Below are 26,793 nucleotides of genomic sequence, written 5' to 3'. Positions count from 1 at the left end.
GTGCACATGAACTGTGTGGCATCCTAGGTCATCTGTTCAACCTGAGCCTGTCACTGGGGAAAGTACCACAGCTGTGGAAGACCTCCTGTGTGGTACCGGTACCAAAGACCTCCCATCCCAAGGACCTCAGCAGCTACAGGCCGGTAGCCCTGACATCGCATCTGATGAAGACCCTCGAGAGGTTGGTTCTAAACCATCTGCGCCCCCTGGTGAGGTCTTCATTGGATCCACTGCAGTTTGCTTACCAGCCTGACATCGGGGTGGAGGACGCCATCATCTACCTCCTGCACCGAGCTCTGACTCACCTGGAGAAGCCTGGAAGCACTGTGAGGATCATGTTCTTTGAGTTCTCCAGTGCTTTCAACACCATCCAGCCACGACTTCTGAGGGACAAGCTGGAGCTATCGGGAGTGGACCACCACATGTCCCAGTGGATACTGGACTACCTCACAGAACGTCCACAGTATGTGAGGTCACAGGGCTGTGTCTCTGACACGCTGGTCTGCAGTACGGGGGCCCCACAGGGAACTGTGTTGGCACCGTTCCTCTTCACCCTCTACACTGCAGACTTCTCCATCAACTCCCCACGCTGCCACCTACAGAAGTTCTCTGACGACTCTGCCATAGTCGGCCTCATCACAGGTGAGGACGACTCGGAGTACAGACAGTGGACTCTGGACTTTGTGGACTGGTGTCAGCAGAATCACCTGCTGATCAACGCCGGGAAAACCAAGGAGTTGGTGGTGGACTTCCGGAGACGCAGACCCACCACACTGACACCGGTGAACATCCAGGGAGTGGACATTGAGATAGTGGACTCTTATAGGTACCTGGGTGTTCACCTGAATAATAAACTGGACTGGAGCCACAACACTGATGCTCTTTACAGGAAGGGTCAGAGCAGACTCTACCTGCTGAGGCGGCTGAGGTCATTTGGAGTACAGGGAGCGCTTTTAAAGACCTTCTATGACTCTGTGGTGGCATCTGTCATTTTTTACACTGTTGTATGTTTGAGCAGCGGTTTATTGGCAGCTGAGAGGAAGAGGTTGGATAAACTCATCAGGAAGGCCAGCTCTGTTCTGGGATGCACCCTGGACCCAGTGCAGGTGGTGGGAGACAGAAGGACTCTGGCCAAAATAACATCTCTGATGGACAGAGTCTCCCACCCCATGCATGTAAATGTTGCTGAACTGCAGAGCTGCTTCAGTGACAGACTGCTGCATCCTAGATGCATGAAGGAGCATTTCCGCAGGTCCTTCCTCCCTGCAGCTGTCAGACTGTACAATCAGAACTGCTCCCAACAAACATAGATGTTTACATCAGCACTGTAACTGCAATAAGTTAATCAACCGATTCGCACTACAACCTGGTTTGCCTCTTATCTGTAGTTATTTTTATTTAATTTAATAACTGTACAGTACTCTGTTTATAGTAATTTTGTCCTTAATGTAAATATGTAAGAAAAATTGTGTATGTTTCTGTTCTGTGTCCTGTGTACTGTTTGTTTGTATATGTGTCTTTTTGGCTGCTGTTACAACCAAATTTCCCCTTGTGGGACAATTAAAGGATTATTCTATTCTATTCTATTCTATTCTATTCTATTCTATTCTATAATTTAGCATTTGAAATGTCAAGATTGGTCAAGCACTGGCCAGGATCGGATGGAGCTGAGCTGGATGAAGATCGAACAGGAACTAGTGAGCCCTGTTACACCCTTGGATGTTCTCTCACAGGGCTCAGCTATTAATGGACAAGACTTTTATGATAACCCAGTGCTCGGGTACTCTAAGGCTGTCTGGGTAGAGGTGCACAAGATGTGTGGAGCATCTCATTTAAGACAACCTTATACCTCGCTATGGAACAACACTGCTGTACAGATTGGGAGAAAAAAACGGTGTTCTGGAAGGAATGGCTTGTCAAAGGGATACACAGGATAAGTGATCTTTACTCAGGGGGAGTATTTATGTCATTCGCTGAAATAACCTAAAATATGGTTTGATAAGAGAAAATAATTTTTGGAAATATTTACAAATAAGGGATTGTATTACCAAAGGAAAATTTACTCAAAGCACAAATACGGTGGTGAAGTTTTTAGAATTGTCCGGTACAGCACATAGAGCAGCTGTTTTCTACAAACTGTTTAACAATCTAAAAAAAGAGATATGTGAAAACTTGAGCATTATATGGCAGAGAGATTTGAGTTGTGTAATTTCTAAAGAAGATTGGTGTAGAATTTTGTCATTCTCCGATAAATATATAAGAGAGGCCAGGGGTAAATTTACTCAGTACAAATTAATACACAGCTGGTACTTCACTCCTTCTAAACTTTCTAGAATGGGAATCTGTCCCAATAATATATGCTGGAAATGTAGCTCAGATCCAGGGACATTTATGCATGCTATTTGGGAATCTGAGAAAGTTTATCCCTTTTGCTGCTCTTGCTCTTGACGAAGGCGGTCGCACTTTTCCCCTCTCCTCCTCTCCCTTAGCTTCCCTGCACAGCCTCTTGTGTCCTTGTCTAGTCTCATGTTTTTTGTATTACTTTTCCCTGGAACACTCTCTCACAGTCTGTTCTCTAAAACCTAAAAGAGAATTATGGATTTGATCAACTGGTCCCTGAATGCAATTGACACCCCTTTCTCAATGAGCAGTCTGGGCTTGGGTGAGCCTGAGTGCTGAAGATATCTACCTATTCGGAACCTATTCACGGCTGCCGTGAATACTCAGAATAAGACCTCTGAGTGCAAACTGGATTACATCTTGGAGGGGCTCGCTTGGAATAACACCTCTGAGCGCAAATTGGATCACATCTTGGAGAAGCTCACTGCGGTCTTGAGTTCTCAGAATCAGCTCTTTGAGCACAAGAATGACAACATCACGGAGCTTGATAACATAATAATAATAATAATAATAATAATAATAATACATTTTATTTATAGGCGCCTTTCAGACCCTCAAGGTCACGTAAAGAATACCATAAAAACATAAGAAAAATGTATATATAGCAAACATGGTAAGATATAATTTAGACATAAACAGTCATAAAAGTATAAAAACTGAGCAAGGTAAAAATGGCCTAAGACAGATCAAGTGTATGCAATTCTAAACAGATGAGTTTTGAGTAGTGATTTAAAAGTGGTGAGACAGTGTGTGGTCCGTAGAGCAAGTGGAAGTGCATTCCAAAGTCTCGGGGCAGAACAACTAAAGGCTCTGAGTCCCATGGTAGTCAGGCGAGCAGGTGGAACTGACAGAAGGGAAGCTGAAGAAGAGCGGAGTGTACGAAGGGGTGAGTATATATGGAGAAGATCGGATATATATGGAGGAGTGAGGTTATGAAGCGCTTTGAAAGTGAGAAGCAGGATCTTGAAATTGACACGGAGGTGACAGTGGACCTGTTTAAGAACAGGTGTTATATGTTCAGTGGATCTAGTTCTGGAAATAAGCAGCAGCTGTATTTTGAACCAACTGCAGTTTATGGAGGGATTTATGAGGTAAACCATAGAGAAGAGAATTACAGTAATCCAGACGAGATGTGACAAGAGCATTGACAAGTATGGCGGTACTGTGTAGTGTGAGTGAGGGACGAAGATGGTTAATATCACGGAGATGAAAGTAGGAAGACCGAGTGATATTATTTATATGTGCTGTGAAGGACAGAGTGCTATTGAGGATGACACCAAGACTCTTAATCATTTACAAATCAATATTGTCTGTATGGACAGCAGTTTCCACCCCCAAAAAGTGCACAAGTAAAACTGTGGTGTTAAGTGATGCACAGTATTAAAAATTTATACCCTCTGTAGCTCTATTTAGAATGTGAATGTAATGTTTACTTTGGATTACGGAGCTTTTTATTGTTAATGAAATCAGCATTTATTAATTCAATTCAATTCAATTTTATTTATATAGCGCCAAGTCACAACAACAGTCGCCTAACGCGCATTAATATTACATTCAGTGTGTCCGTCGGTGTTGCCTTCGAGATGCAGAAGCTTAAGAGACACGACGTCACTCTCTCTACTCACACCTGACCTGAGTCAAATGTAACGTTGATGTGGGCGGGCTGACAGCTGGGAGGAGAGAGAGGCAGAAAAGCGGAAGTTTTTTTTAGCCTCATCGTTAAGAGAAAATGAGAGAAAGCAGCGGGAGAACAGTGCCTCACACTAAGCTGCTTCACAAACACTGAAGAATGATTTTCCATCAGCAGTGATTCCAGGTGTTCAGATTTTACATGAATTATTGAAGGTAAGCGCGGCATTAAGTTCTGCTTCCTTCTGGAAGTTCACATTCGTAGTTCTGCTTCCTTGTTGGAGTTGTTTTCATATGTGTGTAACGGGGAATGAGATATAACAATATTAATATAAAGAATAATAATAATAATACAACAATAATAATTTATATTAGATAATATGACTGTTGCTGGCTTGAAGCAGAGGTGCAAAGCGCTGTGGTAAAGAATCGTAAGTCACGGTCACGGTAGAGTTCTCGGTTGTAGTGGTTTAAAAAGGCCACGATAGTCACGTGACCTTAAAATTATCTGTGCATAGCGCAACACGTTCTCATCTCAATGCCTAATATACCGACGCTATGGGTAGATCTTCTCACTGCTTTCATGGCAGCCCCACTTTGTTTTGCTAGACCACGTATTGCAGTAAGCGACACTGAGACCTGAGTTTCAAATGAAAAGCCACGTTCAAGCAAATGTTCTATGCAAAAAGAACAAAAAAGCAAAACTAAAAACATTTCAGTTGAAAATTGAAATAATAAAATATGAAATAATTTAAGAAAGCAACATTTAAAGATTGCTGGTATAGCCATTGCAACCAAACTTCCTGATTCCACAGACTAATTTGATCAACAGTATATACCCTTACAGTGTTACTCAGTCAGTATAAACCCAAACCCAACACAAATTTTGGATTTCAATGTAAAACCCTTGTTTATCATGGGGTTAAACCTAACTATACTTGTAGGCTATTTGATTTCCCTGATTACATTATGATCAGTATTAAGCATGGTTAACAATCAGCAAATAACACATGAATTATGGTTCTGTGTTTAACCGTTAATAAACTTTCTTCTATTCAGAATCATGTATAATGATGGTTGGCAACAGAGTTTTTATCTTCTCACAGTCACACACAAATGGTTGTTCCACCTGCAGTCACACACACATCTGGCAATGTCAAAGCTGAATCATGTCCATGCACACAAAAATTCAGACATTAGAACAGTCGTTTTTACTACTCAAACTACATTTGTCATTTAACATACTAATCAGATTGATACTCAGATTATAGCTACAACAACTACTACAAGCAAATACTGCTGAAACAATTTTCCTATTTCGTTTTTAACTCATGAGGCTGGATGTCAAGACCTTTCACCTCTTCTCAGGTGAAAGGGGACAATCTCTGTTGACATAGGATAATATCAGACCTGATAACTGGATGATCTCTGATCCAAAATCACACTGGGGGACTAAACTTCCTTTTGAGAACAAAACCTAATCTTTTCAATGTTAGACTAGTTTTAAGGTGACTATGACCTTTACGTCCAATTGCAGTTCCTCACCTGGGTGATAGATAAGCAAAATAATTCATGTCAGCAATGTTGTCATTACTAAAATGCAAAGCATTCATTGTCATCCATCAAAACTTAACAAACATCAGACATCCTGTGTAATAGGATTCATTCATTCTTCAGGTGGTAACAATGATGACTAAGGAGCTGCTCGCTGAAACACTGAACCAGTTGAGTCCAGAGGACTTTGCTGAGTTCAAGTCACACATTGAAGAGCAGAAAGATTTCCCACTCATCTCAAAGAGGCGAGTAAAGGTTGCAAACGTGCAGGATGTAGTGGAGCTGATAGAGAAGATCTGCAGGCGAGACCGTGTTTCGGTGACCAGAAAGGCTTTAATGAAGATTAACAGGATGGCTGGAGAACAGAGATTATCAGGTATCACTTCAGAGAGAAAAGGCAGGACAACCACGACAAAAATATGAGAAAATCCTGCATAAAGTTCAGAAAAATAGGAAAATACATTACCTGGATTACAATGTTTCGATCAGATCAGAACAAATACATCTAACATCATTTAACATGGTTGAAAATATTCAAGCAGCTCTACAGTTTATAATTATGTCACTATTAACCCTCATCATACTGACTGAAGTTGTGCAGGTATATTTTTTGTCATATCACACAGGCGTTTTTTTTTTTTTCTGTCATTCCAGTTTTTAATGAATTTGTCAGTTTGGTGCTAATGATGTCACATCGTTGTTTTCTATATCTGCTTTGATTGGTGCTTTTCAAAATGCTTTTTCAGGGTTTTCAGGTCCAATGGGACCAAAATTTAATCTATACAGTTTTAGCAAATGAAACTTAATAGTTTTATTCAATTAATATTTGCCTTTGGTCCTAAATTAAAGTAACACACAGTATCGGAATGGGTAGGGGCATTCTGTCAGTCTTTATAAAGAAGAAAGACGCATATGGCTTCACTAACTTCATCATCTGGATGGGGAACTGTCCAGACTCTGACTTGGTGGTGTTCCAGGGTAGGATAACAAAGTCCTCTTTTACACTTCTTCTATGTACAAATTGGCCACAATGGGTGAAACTGGGGAACCCATGGCTCACCCAAGTTTCTGCCTGTAGTACTGACCCTTGTATGTGAAATAGCTGGAATTAAGACACAGTTCCAAGTCTAATGATCAAGAAACTGACCTCCCAGCCCATTGTTCATTCAGTGGTACTAGTTTCAGTCATTGTGCAAATGTACTGTTTATAACGTTGGGGAAACCTGCAGTGAGCTGAGACTGAAGAAGTCACTTTGATGATTGATGAAACATTTCTCCCACTGAAAACGCTACATCCAGATGAACAGAATCAACTTTTTGGGAATGTGGATTGTAGTTTGGATAAACACCGCAGGTTGTTTTTAAAGAAAAGTTTTAAAAGTTTTAGTTTTAAAACTGCAGATTACCTTCTACTTTGCAAAAACAGTTACATTTTGCTATTAGGATTACTGACAGTAAATTGTTCTTGGAATCCTCAGAGACTGCTGTCAGTAGATCATGTATGTTAAAAACATGTGGATATGATGAGAGTTAACAAGGTTTAAGTGTCACTTTGATGTGAAATCTTTTGTGTTCTAAATCCTCATAAAGCCTGATGATAAAACAGTTTCTAATCTGACTTTTTCTCTTTCTTTTCTCCTCAGACAAACAGTTTCCTCCACTGAGCCAGAGAGTGAGTAACGTCACATCAGTCGACTTCACACAGTTCAGCTTTGATTCAGTGATGAAGACTGAAAATCATCTTCATCTTAAACAGAAATCATACACATGAAATTCAAGCTGCAGCTGTGTCATGTACACATGAGCTCTTATACATGATTGGTTAAATAATAACATTAACTTTATATAGCACTTTTCAAAGCAAAGCGCTACAAAGTGCTGCACAGTTGAAGTTAAAGCCACACATTGAAGACAGAGACACATAAACAGAACCATAATCACCCATTGCTACAGATATTCAGTCATTCATACACACATACATACATACATGCATGAATGGTTTTAAACTATGGCCCAAAATGAAGTGAAACAGATTAAGGAAACCTGAACGTATAAATTAAATTAAATTAAATTTTATTTATATAGCACCAAATCACAGCAAAAGTCGCCTCAAGGCGCTTCATAGATACAGAGAAAAACCCAACAATCATATGACCCCCTATGAGCAAGCACTTTGGCGACAGTGGGAAGGAAAAACTCCCTTTTAACAGGAAGAAACCTCCGACAGAACCAGGCTCAGGGAGGGGCGGGGCCATCTGCTGTGATTGGTTGGGGTGAGAGAAGGAAGACAGGATAAAGACATGCTGTGGAAGAGAGACAGAGATTAATAACAGATATGATTCAATGCAGAGAGGTCTATTAACACATAGTGAGTGAGAAAGGTGACTGGAAAGGAAAAACTCAATGCATCATGGGAATCCCCGGCAGCCTACGTCTATTGCAGCATAACTAAGAGAGGATTCAGGGTCACCTGGTCCAGCCCTAACTATATGCTTTAGCAAAAAGGAAAGTTTGAAGCCTAATCTTAAAAGTAGAGATAGTGTCTATCTCCTGAATCCAAACTGGAAGCTGGTTCCACAGAAGAGGGGCCTGAAAACTGAAGGCTCTGCCTCCCATTCTACTTTTAAATACTCTAGGAACAACAAGTAGGCCTGCAGTGTGAGAGCGAAGTGCTCTAATAGGGTGATATGGTACTACAAGGTCATTAAGATAAGATGGCACAAGGTGAAGGATGAAAAGCCATCTTTTCAAGTTTTTACAAAGGCTTGATTTCAACCTAATTTTAACCATGAATTTGTAATAACCACATTGAACAATATACAGTTACAGATCAAACAGACATTTGAACCTGTCGTTTGTCCTCCTTTCACCAGGTAGAAACAATGAAGTCTGTTATGAAGCTGCTTTTGGTAACGCTGGCTGATTTGAGTGACAGCGAGTTAAAGGACCTCGAGCAGATGCTGAAAATGAAATGTGAGTCTGTCTTACAATTTGTGGAGAGAGACACTGACTTGCAGGACACGGTGTTTATAGTGTTTATAGTGGTCCAAATGTTCGGCTATCAGTCAGTGGAGGAGGTCATGGAGGTTTTAAAGGAGATGAAGAGGACAGATCTGGCTCAAAGGCTGGCAGACGGCAGCTCAGAAACCAAAAGTAAGATAATGGAAACAAAACATTTTAAAATCATACAAGTGGTCCATTAGTGTATCTGCTTCCTTCCATATTAAACTGTGAGATTTAAAATGAGAAAATAAAAAAGAAAACATTGCTGACCTGGGGCAAAGAATTATGTTAAAGAGATTTAAATGTAATTTTGTGTTCACCTCTATGTATTTTTTACAAAGCTCTGTCAGCTGTTAAAAAACAGTAATTTCTATTTTATTTACTTTGTCTTTTTATCAGAAAAGCGCATGGATGAAAATCTGTCTCCACTGATTCACAAAGTGAGTAACGTCTCCTCTGTCTGACTCAGCTTATTAATAATATTAATAAGATGCATTTTGAAAATCATGATTTCATCATTTAGCTTAGCTGGTTCTCATAAAAATTAGCTTAGATTTAAAACTGAACATTTACAAAATTAAAAATGTGTGTGTTTGCATAAATAAATAAATGACTAAGATAATGAAAGCTAAAGTGGCTCGAGTGATCTTTAGACAAAGTTTAAAACAGCTACAAAAACATAAATCTGTAATTTTCTCAGTGAGGAAACATTTTTTCTTTATGGATGTTTGCTTTGAATTTTCCAGGTTGCAACAATGGCAGCTGTTACAGATCTGCTTCTAGAAACACTGGAGGATTTGAGTGAACGGGATCTCATGGAGTTCAAGTGGTTCCTGCAGTTCACTCGTTTTCAGAAGAGTCTTCCACAAATCCTACTGAGAACGGACACAAAAGAAATAGTGATTCTGATGATTGAGACATGGGGTCAGCAGTCTGTGGAGGTGATCATTGAGGTTTTCAGGGACATGAAGAGAGCTGATCTGGTGCAGAGGCTGTCAGAGAGCAGCTCAGGATTCAACGGTAAGAGAAAATAATCTGTCAGAGTGTCTGTAATAATGTCAATAAATATGGTGGGATTATTTTTAACCTTGTATAGAAGAAATTAAAAGACAATATTAGAGCTCACACTGAAAACAAAATAGAAAGAATTAAATCAGTATCAATCAAAAAAAAAACTTGCATCAAAAACTGCATAATATAAATAGTTTTCATCCTAAAATGGAGGGGTGTGTTTCTTTTGAATGATTTTAGGAGATAGAGGATAGCTTAACATGTTCAGGGTGTACAGACACAATATAATTAGACAGATTTTTTTCTATTGTAACTATTGTGTTTTAAATAAGTTTAACGATTTTTCCTTTGAAAACATTTTTCTTTCTTTATTATTTTTGTTTCATTTAATTCTTGCATTCTGAGCTCTAATACCAGTCTTGTATTGTAAATGTTTGATTTGACTTAAACTCAGCTATGGAGACAGATAATATTCACATCTATAACACAACATTTATAAGACAACTTATAAAGATAATCAGAATTAAATAAATTAAAGCATAATTTATTTTAAAGGTTCTGTTGATGTTAAATCAGTCATGAATGAACATTTTCATATTTCTTTTCTCTCAGAGAAACATGATGAACGTTGCCCTGCACTGATCCAGAAAGTGAGTAATGTCACATCTGTCTGACTTCCGACGATGCAGCTTTCATTTAACAAATGCCCTTTAGAAATATATTTAATGTAAAAAAAGGTGAAAAACAATTTGATTTAATTTTCATTGAAAAGTCCCAGTGGGTTCTTGCCTGAAACATCTCACCCAGGAGCCATCCTTGTCAGATCTCAGAACCACTTCAACTCCTTTCAGAGCCAGTTGAGGTGTGGAGGAGTACTCCGAGTCCATCTTAGATGACACCCATTGTATCCGCAATGCCATTCTTTCGGTCACTACCCAGAGCTTATAACTATAGGTGAGATTTGGATCATATATTTAATGTTTTGCTTACACGATCAGCTCTTTCTTTACCACAATGGATGGATGCAATATCCGTATCACTGGAGCCATGGCCCCAGTCCGTCTTTCAATCTCCTGCTCCCTTCTCCCCTCACATGTGAATAAGATACTTAAAGTCCTCCACTTGGGACAGCAGCTTATCCGTGACCTGGAGTATGCAGTCCATCCTTTTCTGACTAAGGACCATGGCGTCAGACTTGGAGGTGTAGCACATTGTCTGATCCTCCATCTTAAAGAAGGGGACCACCACTCTGGCCGGCAAGCCAGAGTGCCTGCCCCAGATCTCCATGTGACATTGTAGAGCTGTGTCAACCAAGACGGCACTACAACACCCAGGGTACAACTCAGGGCAAACCTAATCCACCTCAGAGGCACTGTCACTAAGGACTTTTTAACTGCCTGAGTGACCACGCCCCTAGTGATAGCTGAGTTGTCTTCCACGTCACAAGACTCTGCTTTGTCTTCAGAAGACATTAAGGAGGCCCTCAAAGTATTTCTTACACTTTGAGGTGGACCGAAAGTCTTTTTCCAAAACTCCTCTCACACCCAAGGTTTTGCTTCAGCTAACCCCCTATTAGGAGCTGGTGGGCATGTGTGTTGTTGTTCCTGGGTTTTGTTTCCCTTTTCGGCACAAGTAGGCGGGGCGGTGCTCGATGGCATTCCGGCACACCTGCGGCGCATCGGACGTCATCAGTGGGAGCATTTATGGAGCTGTGTGACGGACGTCTGGTGTCGGAGTATTGTCGCTTCCACAAGTGGTAACGTGTTTTTTGCAAAACGAGTCTGTTGATTTCACGCTACTGAGCTGTATGTTTAAAGATCTGTCTTCCTGCCTGCTTTCCCTCTGCACCAGCCTGTCTTGCCGCCTGCTCGCCTGCCTGTTTCGTTTGGTATTGGCCTTCTCGGATCTGTGACGGAGATTTACCTCGCACCAGCCTGTGACCACTGTCCATACCTGTATTTTCTGTGTTTCGCTCCGATGCGCCACCTATCCTCCCGCATACCTCGGCTCTGTTTCATCCCCTCGGCTCCGTCTCCTCGCACATTTACCCTGTCACTGTACATAGCCCCATCCCTTGTAAATATTCCCCTATCACTGTAAATAAATCAGCATCCGCCGTAATCCCGTGTGTGTTTCTGCTACTAAATCCACCCATTTAAGTCACCTAACAGAATACTCCGACCACTCTTATGGATTCGGCAGAACGCACAGATCCCGCTCCCGGCAACTTACTCCAGAAACACTAGGAGTCTCTGTCGAGCTTAACCTGGCAGTTTAAGGAATCCAAGCAATGGGCTGGTCGGGTTAATGAGACCCTGACAGCCATCCAAGAGACTCTAGCCCAGTTAGCTCCTCCAGCCATTCCCAGCGTCCCGTCCTCCCCACCCGTACCTCCCGTTCAGCAGAGTTCGGGCTCTGTTTGCAACCCCGCTCCTCCGGCCCTGGTGCCATTCACGGGAGAGCTGGGCCGCTGTGGGGGGTTTTTGATCCAGGTTTCCCTGCTTTTTCAGCCTTTTCCCCAGGCGTTTTCTGATGATGCCATCTAAGATTTCACATGTTATCGGTGCCCTCCATGATTGTGCTTTGAACTGGGCCGAATCATATCTCGCTCTCCATCCCCTCGAGACTGTCACGTATGTACAGTTTGTTCGGGATTTTAAGGCTGTGTTTCATCACCCCCTGCGCTCTGACGAAGCCGCGTGACAGCTGCACTGGCTCCGACAAGGGAGCTAGTCGGTAGCGGAGTTTTCTATCAATTTCCGGGTTAAAGCCACCGAGACAGGGTGGGGTGATGACGCGCTACGTGGGGCTTTCATCGGCGGGTTAAACGATCGCATGAAAGATGAGCTCGCCACTCGCGACAAACCCGTGCCAAACCTGGACATGCGCCGTCGTGGCCGTGGTTTTCAGTTTCTGGTAGACTGGGAAGGGTATGGCCCAGAGGAGCGCTCCTGGATCCCTGGGCACCTTTATTGTGGACCCTGGTCTTATTACGGATTTTTACAGGAGGCATCCTGACAAACCCGGAGGGCCACCGGGAGGCGTCCATTGAGGGGGGGGCGGCTACTATTAGGAGCTGGTGGGCATGTGTGTTGTTGTTCCTGGGTTTTGTTTCCCTTTTTGGCACAAGTAGGCGGGGCAGTGCTTGACGGCATTCCGGCACACCTGCGGCACATCGAACGTCATCAGTGGGAGCATTTATGGAGCTGTGTGACGGACGTCTGGTGTCAGCCTGGAACACCACCAAGCCATTGGTTCAGATATGTGGATGACACCTGGGTGAAAATCAAATCTCAGGACGTACCACAGTTCACGGATCACATTAACTCGGCGGACCGACACATCAAATTCACCAGGGAGGATATGAAAAGTAGCAGGTTAGCCTTCTTAGACTGTGAGATTTCCATCAGTAATGGGGGACATCTAAAAGCTGACGTGTACCGTAAACCTACACATACGGATCAGTATCTAAGGTTTGACTCTCATCATCCACTGGAGCATAAACTGGGTGTCATCAGGACGCTACAACACAGAGCGAACACCATCCCCACTGACACAGCGGCCAGGGAGGCAGAAGAACAGCACATCAAGAAGGCCCTGAGTAAACGTGGTTATCCCAGCTGGACTTTTGTCAAAGCTGGAAAGTCACCTAAAGAAAGCTCCAGCCGATCCAGGAGAGAAGGACAACCGCTGCCCAAGCGAAAACCCTTAGTGATCCCATATGTGTCTGGAGTATCGGAGCAGTTGAGACGCATTTTTTCTAAACACCGGGTCTCTGTGGCTTTTAAACCCCAAAATACGCTGCGCCAAAAACTGGTCCACCCCAAGGATCGGGTCCCCCGACACAAACAGAGTAACATAGTGTACGCTGTTAAGTGCCAGGAGGATTGCCAGGATTTATACATCGGGGAAACCAAACAACCTCTGGCTACAACACAGAAGAGCGACCTCGTCAGGCCAGGACTCTGCAGTCTATTTACACCTACAGGCCAGTGGACACTCTTTCAATGATGAGTAAACCGGAGTCAGCTGCCATAAGAAGATCATTGGTTATTTTTATATGGGCTGTTTCAGTGATATGGGCGGGGCGAAAACCAGACTGGAACTGTTGGAGCCCGTTCTCACTCCCGAGGCGTAACATCCCGACGTTTTGTCACATCCCGCGGCGTTCCTTATGGTACGCGCCGGGTTCCAGCCCTGTATTGCAGCCCTAAACCTAACGTTATCCTTAAGCCTAACCATAACCTTATTTCTAACCTTAACCAGCACTTTAATGACGTGGAATAGTGTTTTCCCAAGCGATTTTAAGGAAAAGAGCAAAGATGTGTAGATTGAGTCCAAACGGTTCTGATGTGTCCTCAGTTTTCCGATGTCGTCATGTAGAAACACGTTGGGTGCCCAAAAACGTAATATGTTGACGATTTGTCACCTAGCGTAAAATGTTACGCTTTGGGAGTAAGAACGTGTTGACTGTTCATACAGATTATGATTAGTTTAGTATGAGTGGATTTGTGTAGCAACTATCTTTTCAAGATAGTTGAAAAGAGTTTGCATCTTGCTTGGGATGCTATTTAAGTTCTGCCAGATGGGAGTTTAAGATTTGATGGACCTGGGCCTCTGCCAGGCATTCACAGTGCACCCTCACAAAACATTTAGATGTGCATGGTCTGTCTGGCATCCTCACCAGGCACCTGATCCAACTCGCAACCAGGTGGTGATCAGTTGTTCGCAATGAACAAACTGTTATTTGCACAGATCAGTCCAACAACACAACACAACACAACACAACACTACACAGGTTCAGTTTAGCCAAACCATTTGTCCTAGTCATGCCTCTCTAGGTCTTGCTGTGGTTGCCCACGTGAGCATTCATGTCCCCCAGCAGGATGATTGAGTAACCATGTGGAGCACCCTCGGGCACCCCACCCAGTGAGTTGAAGAAGGCTGGGTACATCTTCAAGGCTGGGTTGGACACATTAACACGAACAACATTTGCAGGGAAACAAGCTTCTCTTCCACTGGCAAAGATTCTTGCTGGTCCCTTGCTCATGAACCATTTCTGTGCATTTTTCCAGATAGAAATGATGGAGTTTGTAATTGAGCTGCTTCTGGAAACCCTGGCTTGTCTGAATGTCTGGGAGCTCAATGACTTCAAGGAGATCCTGCATCAAATTCATTGTCAAAAAAATTACTCATACATCCGATGGATGCTGTACATGACGACAGACCTGCAAGATACAGTGTTTTTCATGGTGCAGATTTACGGTTACCAGTCAGTGGAGAAGACTATTGAGGGTTTAAAGGAGATGAAGAGGACTGATCTTTCTCAGAGGCTGTCAGACTGCAGCTCACTGCCTAGAAGTAAGACAACAAAATCAAAAATTATAAAACAACAACAACTTTATTTATATAGCACATTTAACACCGAAGGTGCACCAAGGTTCTTCACAAAAAGATTAAAACATAACAGATATAAGACCATAACAGAGTACAAATACTGGTGGTGGTGGTCAGAGGGCCTGGTGGCGCCAGTGTCCGGCAGCCTCGCCTCTGTCAGTGTGCCCCAGGGCAGCTGTGGCTACAATGTAGCTTGTGTGAGAATTTACCATTTTACAAATAAGCTAAAAAAATGAGAGTAGTCTTCTTCTTTTAAATTATAAAGAATATTATTTGTAGCATAGGCAACAGAAGACGCATCTCTAGATATCCACAACACATTTTCTGACTGTTCATGGAAGAAAAAAAATGTGACCATTAGAAAACTAATTTCTCTTTGAGGAGTAAAAATAACTAAAAAATGTTTATCTATTTATACTGTTTATTATTGCTGAGGAGGTTTCAGTGTAATTCTGCATATTGTCCATTTTTCCAAAGTCATATTTCCTGAATAATTGTCAGTTAGTTGTTAAATGTGTTTGTCATGAGTGACTTTGAGCACTTTTCTCCTCAGAGAAACACTCTGTGGATGAACGACGCTCTGCACTGATCCACAAAGTGAGTCATGTCACATCTCTCTGATTCAGTACAAGACAGCAGGCTGAAAGTCAGAGTACTAAAGTATCATCAGTTCTCATGTTGAGTCATTTTTCTCATGATTTCTGCTGGATGTTTGTGACAAACTGAAGCTTCATTCAGTTTGACTTCTTCAGCAGTAATTTTCTCCAACACTAATGTCAGGATGTCTTTACCACTGAGGATGAGCTGAGGAAATGTCAGCATGTACATTTGTCCTGACTCTTCAACAGGACACAGAAATCTGAAAACATCAAACACTTTAAAGATGAAACTTTATTCTACTTACAAATATTAATAAAGAATTAAAGATAATCTGAAATCAGGGAAATATTCTCGATATATTTCAGTTTTTATCTGCACAGTTTGAGAGAAGAACTGCAGCCTGTAAATAAAAACTATTTTTTATAGTTTCTTCACAACTTTTGATAAACATACTGTAATCAATATAACAGCTTGTGTTTGAGTAAATGGATAATAAACATGTGACCCATGATTGTGTTTATTTTTCAAGGTGGCAACAATGGCAGCTGTTAAACATCTGCTTTTAGAAACTTTGAAGGATTTGAACAACACTGAGCTCAAGAAATTTAAGAGGTTCCTACAGCTCATTTTTCCTTGGAAGAACCTGTCATATATCTCTTGGAGGTTGAGTCAATCATCAGAGAGAGCAGATATAGTGAATCTGACAGTGGATAAACTTGGTCAGCAGTCTGTGGAGGTGACCAGGAAGGTTTTCATGTACATGAACAGAACTGATCTGGTGCAGAGGTTATCAGAGAGCAGCTCAGCATCCAGAGGTAACAAATCTGTATCAGTGTAAACTATGGGGCATCAACAATGTAAATTAGATCAATAAAGCCAATAGATGTGTTTTATGTGGATCTTGTAGTTGATTCTACTTGGATGTGTGATGATGATGTTTGAATCCTCAGAGTTGACTGTAAATGTCTTTCCTCCTCAGAGAAACACTCTGTGGATGAACATGGAGCTGCACTGTTGAAGAGAGTGAGTGTGACTTTAACTCAGCTTTCATTCAGTAGATTCAGGCTGTAAATCATCCTCATCTTGAACATTATACATGATGAAACAGACAAAGCATCTTTGAAACTGGATGCTTCTCACAGTGTTAATGTGGAGCTCTGCAGCAATAATGTTTCCACTGATGACAGAGTGAAGGATCTACTACTGAAGATAAAACCAGGAAATGCATTGACTATGACAGATATTATCAGCTGTATCTTGAGTGACCCCTATGAAATATAAAAAAAAGTTATGAAGATATATATTTGTATTAATGTTTTATTTACATGGCTACTTTGAGGCCATTTGAGACAATTCAAAGAAAAAGATCATTAAGTTTCCAACAGAGATATTACACAGTGACTCAATAAATTCTTCAGATTTTTCAGGAAGAAGCACTGGAAGCTGTTCAACAGATTCTCTTGGAAACACTGAAAGATTTTAGTCAAAAGGATCTCCAGAAATTCAGACTGTTGCTGTTTTTCACATGCTTCAAGATGGGCCTGCCACAATTAAGGACAAATATAGACATGGCAGACAAATTAGTGGTTCTGATGGTGGATGAACTTGGTCATCAGTCTGTGGAGGTGACCATGGAGGTTTTAACAGACATGAACAAGACTGATCTGGTGCTGAGGCTGTCGGACTTTATCTCAGTATTCAAAGGTAATACCAAAAAAATTTATATTACCTTTTATACAATTGTGTGTGACTCAAAAATGTTAAACCAGTACATTTTGATAGTTTACAATAAACATGGTTAAATGACTTTCAATCAACAATGACACACACTGTTAAAGTTATTTTTATGATTTGAACAGTTTAATAGTCAGTCAGGTTGTGCATGTGAGGGCTTTTATATGATTATTATGAAGCTTTAAATCATTTTGTCATTCTGTTTCCTCAGACAAGTGTCAGCCTTCACTCATCCACACAGTAAGTAAAGTCACAATAGACACACTTTACACAGCTCTTGTTACTAAAGTTTATTTATGTTTATTTATTAATGTAAGATAAGATAACCTTTATTAGTCCCACGCGTGGGAAATTTGTAATGTTACAGACAGGAACATCTGCACATGCTCACTAACATGACTGTCCTCTGCAGCAGGACTCCAGTGATTGGACTAAACTTGAACCTGAGGTGAACAGTACAGATGCAGACGAGGCTCCAACTTACAGGTAAATCAACTTCCTGAATGCTGCAGCACAGCAAACTGGAACTACAGGAAACAGTTCAGCTTTGGATTTATTCCCAGAGGAAATTCTTCATTTTGCATCCAATTCACACGACTACTCTCTGTGTTTCCATTCACTCTGTTGTTCCTTCATGAGTGTGTATTTAATTCCTGTTTCAGCCTTCAGTCTGCAGCAGGACACTTTGAATGCAGAGTCTCGGGCTTGCGCTGGGTCTGTAAGGGAAAGACCAGCTTTCAGTACCAGTTTAGATCTTGGGAGGGACACATGGAGAGGATGGAGAGCAGACAATACATGCCTGCAGGTCCTCTGATGGACGTCACAGTCACTGCTGGGAAGTTAAATGAAGTTCACCTGCCACACTGGATCTGCATCGGTAAGAGGACATGAAGGAAGAATTTCAGATGTTTGACATTTCTGACAGTGAGCGCACAAACTGTTATAAACTGTTCTTCTCACCATGTTTGTGTTGTTGTGTTCTCCTGCAGATGACATCCCTGACATATTGGACATGTTTGCAGTCGTTCACATAGATGACTGTGGAGATGTTGTGGAAAAAGTGTCTGAGGTCACACCAACACATGTCAAGTTAACTGAACCAAATTTTTCAATAATTGGGGACATAATACGTTCCATATTTCCTCCAAAAATCAGCTGTTACATGTTGATGTACTATAAACTCAACACATCATTCCTCAAACTCCACGTCTATCTGATACGACAGGATCCTGCTCTGGAACAGGTAACTGAACATCTTAATGATGTAAATGTGAAACAGGACAAGATTCCAAACATTAGGACTGACTGACAAAAGACAAAAGAGACACTGAAAGAAAAATGTTTTCTTTTTTTTTATCTTAAATCCAATGGGGAAAAATGTCTCTGTTGCTTAGGAATGTTTTTATGGTTTTTCTTTTAACATCAGCAGCACTTGTGAGTCACTTGGCTGATAAATCTCTTCACTGTAATCTGGAGATTATTTGGACCCAGACCAGAGTTTGTAATATTACATCATACAGACTTCATATAACAAAACTCTGATTATTAAAAATTAGACACTTGTTATTAACCTGAGAGTTCACAAAGCACCCATGAAGATGCAAAATATTGATCACCTTCACATGGTGGTACTCTCCCTCTCACAGTTTGACACAATATTTCACAATAATCTCTGACTTTATTCTCATTAATGTGACTTTTTCCTTCGGTTTACTTTTCCAGCAGACCATAATACTCTCTCACAAAAATCTTATTGCTTGATTATAAATGTCATTTCAAACACAGATGGCAGAGTTGGTGTAAAGTTAACCCCTATTTTTGATTATTTTGCTTTTTCTTTTTTTTTCTTAAACAGGAAATTGCTGAGAAATATTGTGAGAAAAATGATGAGACAAAATCTGATTTGAAATTTAAAAAAATCATAAAGCATCCCCCAGACAAGTACCTCCAAACTGAGCGTCTTTTCAGCCTCAAAGCCGACAACACAAGTGCAAAAATTCAACCGAAGGTAAAGTTTGTAAAATTTGTGCTACATGTGGATCGAAACCTTCTTGTTGACAGAAAACACATCAGGCCTTATTTTAGCCAGAATGACACGGCTGCTCTGAAACATACGTGTGTCTTTGCATTGGCTGAGTCAGTGAGAGGTGAGGGGCATCACACCAGGGACTATCAGCTGTCTTTGTTAGCACAGCTGCACACACTTTAACACAGCAGTGTTTGATGCTGTATTTCAGTCTTCTTCAGGTGTTGATGATAGTTTTACCTGAAGAATATAAAATAATGGCAAAAGTCAACATTAGTGTTTCAGGAAAATCAAGTTCTGAAGAAAATCCTAAAACTCTGAAGTTCAAAAATTGAGTTGCAAAGTAATTATATTAGTGTGCTGCTATTTTTTTAAATGGCTCATTTAAATGCCATCACCTTTTTCTAAAATGACCTGATAGATGAGGAAAGGAAGAAGTTGTGGATTTAAAAAGAATAATAAAAAACAAACAAACAAACAAATGTGATCAAACTGAGTAAAAAGTTCTGTATTATTCTGTTTTTATTCCAGTTCACATTTTTCTGGTAATTTTTGTTTTAGTTCATTATAAAACTCTTGATGTGAACAAGGTCAAAGGGCATACGCTGAGATCATAATTTAGAGTGTATTTATAAATATTTTAAAATTCATCATCAGATACAGTGTATCAAATACACTTTGTCCATCAAATATATTTAAATAAAATTCGATTTAAAAAATAAAATGTAAAACTTGGAGGCTCCATTTCTGTACTTATAGTCAGATGGCTCAGATCAAGGTAAGAACCACAACTGTAACTTTATCGCCGGCATTAAATTGTGACAGAATATTACGTGTGTGTGTGTGTGTGTGTGTGTGTGTGTGTGTGTGTGTGTGTGTGTGTGTGTGTGTGTGTGTGTGTGTGTGTGTGTGTGTGTGTGACAGAGGTATTTTAAAGTTCCTTTGTTTTGTTTTTCAAACACAGGAGTTAACCCTCAGGTACAATAGGCAAAACTTCTATGAGGTGTACGTTAAGAATCCAGGCAGTGAACTCATACTTACACTGGTGCACACTCACCCAGTTAATGGTGAACCAGCTGATGAGCCACTATGGAAATGTGAAATTCAAGCAGGTCAGTGGTTATTAAGCAATATTACCCACACTGTTACTATATAAGAAATACTGTATGTCATAAAATGTCAAATGTAAGAAGTTTTTTCTACCAAATTGAAAAGAGTTTGCAGCAGTTTGATTGATACTATATTTCCAAAAGTATTCCCTCACCCATCCACATCCTTTCATTCATGTGTTCCAATCACTTCCATGGCCTTAGGTGTATAAAATCAGCACCAATGCATGCAGACTGCTTCTACAAACATGTGTGAAAGAATCACTCGTTCTCAGGAGTTCAGTGGTCCTGTGATAGGACGCCACCTGTGCAACAAGTGTCGAGTCGCACATTTTGAAGCCAATATGATAACCTTATCCCACCAATGCTGTGGACGTCCAGCTTTTCAGATCCAGTTAAAATCAAATCACTCAAAAAGATCCTCTGGAAAAGAGTAGAATTCCTAGAACAGAGTTTATTAAACAGTGTCATATGAACAGCAGAAATCAGTACAATCAACCAAGATGACAGCAAAAGTGAACAAGTAAGCGAAGCAACCCCGGAGTGTAGAGCCTCAAAGCACAAACAGCACAGACACACAACAGACAGACAGGAAAGAAGCAGCAGAGCGGGGCATATCGACCCTCCTCTTATATGGGATCAGTGACCCCTCCTCCTGCCGTTGGGTACTCTTTCATCCTTTGTTCTTTCTTTTCATCTTCCACGTATGATGCATAACTTTCTGACCCTGCCCCAAAACTTCTCGAGAACCAGTTTTACATCCATCATTGAATTGGGTCCCTTTGTCAGTTTTATGAATTTACTCTTTGTTTGATCAGTCACCGTTGGCCATACCACAGTCAAAGGTTACTTATTCATCCTAATTAGTACATTTTCAAAGAGTATTGATCAGCATGTGTTTATACAAGTGGCACAAACTTCATTAATATAATTGAAGATAATGTTTGACCTAAATATGTGGATCTGGTGATTTTGAACATGTAGAAAAAATACTCCAGTATAAGTATATATTTAGTGTATACAAGTATATATGATTACATAGTATATATGTGAGTATATGTCCAGTGTATACAGGTACATGTCATATATATCATAGAAAATCCACAACATTATTCCTGTGGTGAAATTCCCTTGCTACAAAATATTATACATACAGTCAGCTGTTAGTGGTATTATAACAAAGAACGGCAGCAAATTAGCCACAAAGTGATGGGCCACGAAAAATCACAGAGGTCTCCAACTTTCTGCAGAGTCAGTCGCTACAAACCTCATGTGGCCTTCAGATTAGCTCAGTGGTTCGATTGAACCCTCGGGGTTCGGTGAGTCGGTCTAAGGGGTTCGGCAGAGCCTCCGCCGTGACATGCACGGCTCATTTTGTGCACCAGTAAAAAACATCTATGTCTTGAATTTAAAAAAAAAATCATATTTTATTTTTCACTAAAGAGCGGTTCAGTGAATGTGCATATGAAACTGGTGGGGTTTGGTACCTCCAACAAGGTTAAGAACCACTGGATTAGCTCAACAACAGTGCATAGAGTTTCATAGAATGGGTTCGCATGGCAACCAGCTGCTTGAATACTCTATTTTATTCAGATGAAAGATCTTTAAATTGAACGTCCATATTTAACTATGATGTCAAATATCCATATTTTGATTTTTCTTGAATTCCAGATGACCATCCAGAGTCTGGTCGAGCCGAAGGTGAGATATCACACAAAAGGAGCATTTAGACGAACCTTTTATTCAGATTATAAATGAATGATTTTCTTCTTTTTTTTAAAGTAGCCCAGAGTTTAGTGGAATATTCTTTGGTGTAGTTATTTAATTGTTTTAATTTGGTGGCACTGAGTCTCTAATGTTTCAGTTTGCTAGCATAATGACATTTTAAAAGTTTGAACATTTGTTAAGAAATAAAAAACTTTCCTTGTTATTTTTAACAGCTGCAGGATCCTCAGTGGGAGCAACTGCTGCCAGCTCTCTGTCGGCTGGTAGGTTCATCAATACTAACTGTTCTTATGTTCCCCAATGACTAATATATTGCTTTAAATTTTAGAGAAATTGAAACTAAAGCTTTCTCCTATATCGCATGACCCTGACCTTTGACCTTGAAGTATTACATACTAAGATGGTGTATTTAATTATCTTTACCCATGTGATTGGAGCAGAATTGGCTGAAATCTTTGGCTTCTATAAGCTGTCAAAACTTTATGGCATCATTGTGAACTGAAAAAATACAAAGTGTGTTGCACATCTCCTTCCATGCTCGATCACATGTCGTATTACTGGATATGGATTTTTTTTTTTTTTTACTCGATTATGGTTTGACCTTAACCTTCATTGTTAGCGTCCAAGGTCAAAGTTGACAGTGAAGGTCAAGGTTATATGTTTAGCTAGTCTAAGTACTCATGTCCCCCAAAGCCTAGCATATTGTTGTGAAGTTTGAAAATCTATAAAAAACAGATTTTTTGTTTTTTTGTTTTTTACAGATTTTCATATTCAGTGTGGTCTTGACCCAAATTTCACCAAAATTAAATCAGCTCGAGCTGTTCTCAGTATCTACCATCACCCAGAATCTGAAAATGTTATCCTGAAAACTGTGGATGCTAGACTGCTAATAGACAACCCAACCAAACAGAAGTGATTACATGCTCACTCTCTTTAATCAAAACGTTCAAAGGGACAGGAAGTGCTTCACAGAGATGGCAAAAAGTACAAGTACAAAAAAAGAAGAAAAAAACAGTCAGAGGAACACTGATGAATCATAGTGAACAGTCAATCACACCTTTTCTCCCGCCATAATTTTACTTTTAGTTAGCTTACATACTTTGTTCTGTCTTCAAGTTTTTCATTCTAAAGGAGGAGCTCTCAGTCTCTCAGCTCTCGGTGGCAGCGAGTCACTAAACTCAATCCTGCTTAAATTTATCTCTTTAGACAGATGTCAAAATGCATAAATCAAGTCAGTTCTATTTTTACCAACAGTTAACAAATGTTTTTAGATGTTAAAGAATTCAACAGAACTTGTGGTAAAATACCAAATATAGAACTGTACCACATAGTGCCATTTTCTGTATGAAGCTGCTGGCTCTGTGGACATGAGGAAGATCAGCTTTTGTTTGGAGTTTGAGATATTCTCAGATATCTATTGTTTGCAGCACTGAACTGGTGTCCCTGACTTGACTGAAGACAGGTGGGATAGAGTTTTATCCTTAATGGGGACGATGTTCAGGAAACTGGAAGTGTCAGCAGGTTCTAAGGAGCTCAGAAAGAAAAAGCTTCTGGACGTCTTTAAGTTTCTTGAAGACGTTTCATCCAAGAAGCTTCTTCAGTTCTAAGAGCGACTGGTGGAGCGTCCCAGATTTTAAGCCCTATGGGAGTGTCCCCAAGAGGGTCGTGGACCCCCTATTGATCCTCTGCCTAATCACATGAGCAGTACTAGAAAAATTACCATTCCTCCTCCAACTCTGTAAGCCTTAGTCTTCTGCAAGAACAACACATTTCACAGCTGCCTGTGGCTGTTTTATCAGGTCACCAATACTTGCATGCAATGTGGCAGCTGTTGGAGAGATGTGATATGAAACTCTACAGAAAGATCCACAGTAAACACTGGAGTGGAGTTTGAATCTGAGGCTGAAGAAGATGAGGAGCAAGACGGTGCACTGAAGTGTTCACACTGTGTACACTTCTCTGTCTCGCTCACCTTCCTGTGAACTCATCAAAATAATACAGAGCAACAAAAACTGCAACCTGGGGCAGTCCTTATTAAGGGTTACTTACTGTGGACTACATCTCAGAGTGTTCATATTTAATATCACTGATGCTGTGATTCTTATATTTACATAGCACAATACTAAGAATCAGCTTGACAGGAAATGTTTGAAAGGCTGCCTGAATCATTAAAGAAGGGTCTAATGTGATCAGCAGCTGGATGTGAGCTGATTGTCAGCAAAGTTTCCTTCACTTTATCTGGAGTCAGTCTTGGCTGTTGAATCATAGAGAGTGATGGATTCAGGATTTGAGAAAAGTTATTTCATTTATTATGTATCATGTATTTTTATGACAAAACTTTACAAGTAAAGATAATCTCATTTTTTTTGTCCTTTCTCAGAGGAAGACACTGTGGACAAACATCTGTCTGCACAGATGCAGAAAGTAAGTAGAACCAAATGATTCTGTCCTCACACCACAGCTTCATTTAATTCAGTACTTATACCTTTTATATGATCACGTGTGATGGTTTTGTTTATTTATTAATCAGTTATGCTCTAAGAAGCTTATTATTAAATCACTTTGTTTGCTCTCAGGCATTAACAGTCCAATCAGACAGAGAGCGGATTTTGGAAATGTTAGAACATCTGGAAAAGGAGGAGCTTGAAAAGTTCAAGTGGCTTTTGGTGGAGCTCAAACCCATCCCAAAGAGCAAACTGGAGGATGCCATCATCTGTAACCTGGTGGATCTGATGTTCGGGGCCTACACCCAACATACTGTGGAGGTGACCAAGAAGGTTTTTAGGAAAATGAACAGGAATGATCTGGTGCAGAATTTGTCAGACACGAGCTCGAGATCCAAAGGTGAGAAACTAAATGGTGTAATTTATTCCATTAATGTTTTACTGTCAAAACTTTGTATATGCACTGTTCTTAAAAACACGCATTTATTTTAAAGTCAGTACATGACTGTAGTGTGAACTCAGAGTGAGGAGACTTCAGTTTGAAACATGGAGGGTTTGTAATCTAGGAGCAGATTTGAGATTAAACTTTAAAATTCTAACACGAGTTTGAGTAAAATGATAAAAGGAAATCAGTGAATGATCAGTGTAACTGTTACATGTACAGACTTAATGTCTGATGTTACAGTACTGCAAATACTTAATGATTTCAAAAGTAATATCTTTATAATATCTTTATATATCGTCTTAATCAGTCACCATCTGGTGTGAGCGCACTTTACTTATAAAAATTGTTTTGTTTTTAAAGGAAGTACATATTGACGGGTAGTTTGTTAGAAGCTTCTTCCTGGTTCTCCTGGATTCTGTCCTCTTTATTCTGTCTCTTCCTGTGTTCTCAGACTGACATCAACATGATGCTGAGATCAGGTCTCTGTGGGTCTGACCGTCTGCTGCAGGACTCTTTATGTCTCTGACTCTCTGTTCGGGCTCGTCGTCCTGCTGCAGGATCGATGCGTCACTCTTATTAATGGCGATGGATCAGAATCTGAACTTTAACATTCGTGAGATTCTAAATCTCAAACTCAGTTTCCAGAGTTGCAGCTGTGAACCTGCACAGAGCCTCCATGATGTTTCACTTTTACCTGCACACACCTGATCCAGACAGTGAGCAAAGGAACATCTGTGTGAATCTACACAGCATGGCTTTGATTTGCTGCTTGCTGCATGAACTGATAAACTCTGATAAATTATTATATTTTCACTGGTGACATGGGGCTAAAAATATAATCAGATTTATCTAAATGTTTTCTTTATTAATGTGACAATGTTGGCATCTGTGGCTGTGTGGACGATGAGAGGAAATGTAAATGTAAAAAGAAATGAATTTGTTTTAGTGGTTTTCTTTGTTTTTTGTTACTCATATGTGAAATGACTGCATCTTGAAGCATGAAGAGATGATTTTACAGTGAGTTCCTATATCTTCTGTCATAGCAACATATTCAGTTTTTTCTAGCAGTACAGTGTGTGACAGACTTTACAGGGAGCCTGTTGTGCTTTTCTTTGTTTTTTACTTTCATATTTCATATAAATATTGTTGTTTGATGCTCATATTGAACATGATCTTTTTCCCTCTTCTTGTGGTCGTTGCTCAGTCTGGTTTGGAGGAGAAAAGCTTCCAGACCAACTGGGTGAAGGTTTGATGTTACTGAGGATTACAACATGTCTGTTTGTCATATTTTAATCAACGAGAATTTTTTAATTGGATAAACATCGGAGAATTTGATACTATCATGTATTTGTACTTTTTTTATTATTATTATTTTTACTAATTATTTTCAAAATATTCTTTCATCTGATATAAAGAACTTTAAACCAATCACTGCCTTGTTTGTCAAAGCTGCTGTACAAATAGCTACAACAGTGATGTCTGTTTACTGTAAGATGGTCATTTTAAAATGTTTTCTTAATTTCAAAAACTGTAATAATCACCTCTGAAGAGCTGTTCAGTCTTTATTGTCCCCCGGAGGAAATTTGGCTTCCAGCATCTTTCACAAAAGGAAAAACAACAATAAACAAAGACACATAACATTCTATTATGAATGATGCAGATGGATCGGTGTTGTGACTGCAGCGATGCAGATGCTATATTGTCTATCGTAGTGAA

General features: G+C 40.2%; 2 protein-coding genes across 4 annotated transcripts; both read left to right on the top strand.

Moving 5' to 3' along the window:
* Window positions 1-4,148: 4,148 nt before the first annotated feature.
* Window positions 4,149-16,334, top strand: LOC134635570 (uncharacterized). The gene is made up of 11 exons (XM_063484942.1): window positions 4,149-4,245; window positions 5,707-5,959; window positions 7,227-7,255; window positions 8,457-8,736; window positions 8,986-9,026; window positions 9,333-9,606; window positions 10,210-10,247; window positions 14,673-14,958; window positions 15,548-15,591; window positions 16,124-16,206; window positions 16,322-16,334. The coding sequence occupies exons 2-11, from the start codon at window positions 5,716-5,718 to the stop codon at window positions 16,332-16,334; spliced, it is 1,332 nt and encodes a 443-aa protein (XP_063341012.1). The 5' UTR covers window positions 4,149-4,245; window positions 5,707-5,715.
* Window positions 16,199-26,410, top strand: LOC134635630 (uncharacterized). Of its 3 annotated transcripts, none has more exons than XM_063485034.1 (14): window positions 16,199-16,409; window positions 16,574-16,617; window positions 17,013-17,298; window positions 17,540-17,568; window positions 17,744-17,814; window positions 17,991-18,205; window positions 18,318-18,571; window positions 19,184-19,336; window positions 20,319-20,466; window positions 22,135-22,164; window positions 22,404-22,451; window positions 24,569-24,612; window positions 24,765-25,032; window positions 25,529-26,410. In XM_063485034.1, exons 1-14 carry the CDS (start codon window positions 16,349-16,351, stop codon window positions 25,531-25,533), a joined length of 1,656 nt encoding a protein of 551 aa, XP_063341104.1. In that variant the 5' UTR covers window positions 16,199-16,348; the 3' UTR covers window positions 25,534-26,410. The 3 variants fall into 3 exon arrangements, with proteins under 3 accessions (XP_063341104.1, XP_063341102.1, XP_063341105.1); XM_063485032.1 differs by having other exon boundaries at window positions 17,741-17,814; XM_063485035.1 differs by lacking the exon at window positions 19,184-19,336 and having other exon boundaries at window positions 17,741-17,814.
* The last annotated feature ends 383 nt before the right edge of the window (window positions 26,411-26,793 follow it).

The sequence above is a fragment of the Pelmatolapia mariae genome, linkage group LG10_11, assembly GCF_036321145.2.
Source record: "Pelmatolapia mariae isolate MD_Pm_ZW linkage group LG10_11, Pm_UMD_F_2, whole genome shotgun sequence".
In the NCBI taxonomy this organism is placed as follows: domain Eukaryota; kingdom Metazoa; phylum Chordata; class Actinopteri; order Cichliformes; family Cichlidae; genus Pelmatolapia; species Pelmatolapia mariae.
Note: the sequence above shows the minus strand (reverse complement) of the source record. Positions and strands in the feature narration are given on the sequence as shown.

Excerpts from the sequence above, each read along its gene's own strand:
- LOC134635570 (XM_063484942.1), top strand. The coding sequence starts at position 5,716 with ATGATGACTAAGGAGCTGCTCGCTGAAACACTGAACCAGTTGAGTCCA. Across the intron at positions 5,960-7,226 it reads TGGAGAACAGAGATTATCAG|ACAAACAGTTTCCTCCACTG; the intron begins GTATCACTTCAG and ends TTTTCTCCTCAG. Across the intron at positions 9,027-9,332 it reads TGTCTCCACTGATTCACAAA|GTTGCAACAATGGCAGCTGT; the intron begins GTGAGTAACGTC and ends TGAATTTTCCAG.
- LOC134635630 (XM_063485032.1), top strand. The coding sequence starts at position 16,349 with ATGTACATGAACAGAACTGATCTGGTGCAGAGGTTATCAGAGAGCAGC. Across the intron at positions 17,569-17,740 it reads AGCCTTCACTCATCCACACA|CAGGACTCCAGTGATTGGAC; the intron begins GTAAGTAAAGTC and ends TGTCCTCTGCAG. Across the intron at positions 24,613-24,764 it reads TGTCTGCACAGATGCAGAAA|GCATTAACAGTCCAATCAGA; the intron begins GTAAGTAGAACC and ends GTTTGCTCTCAG.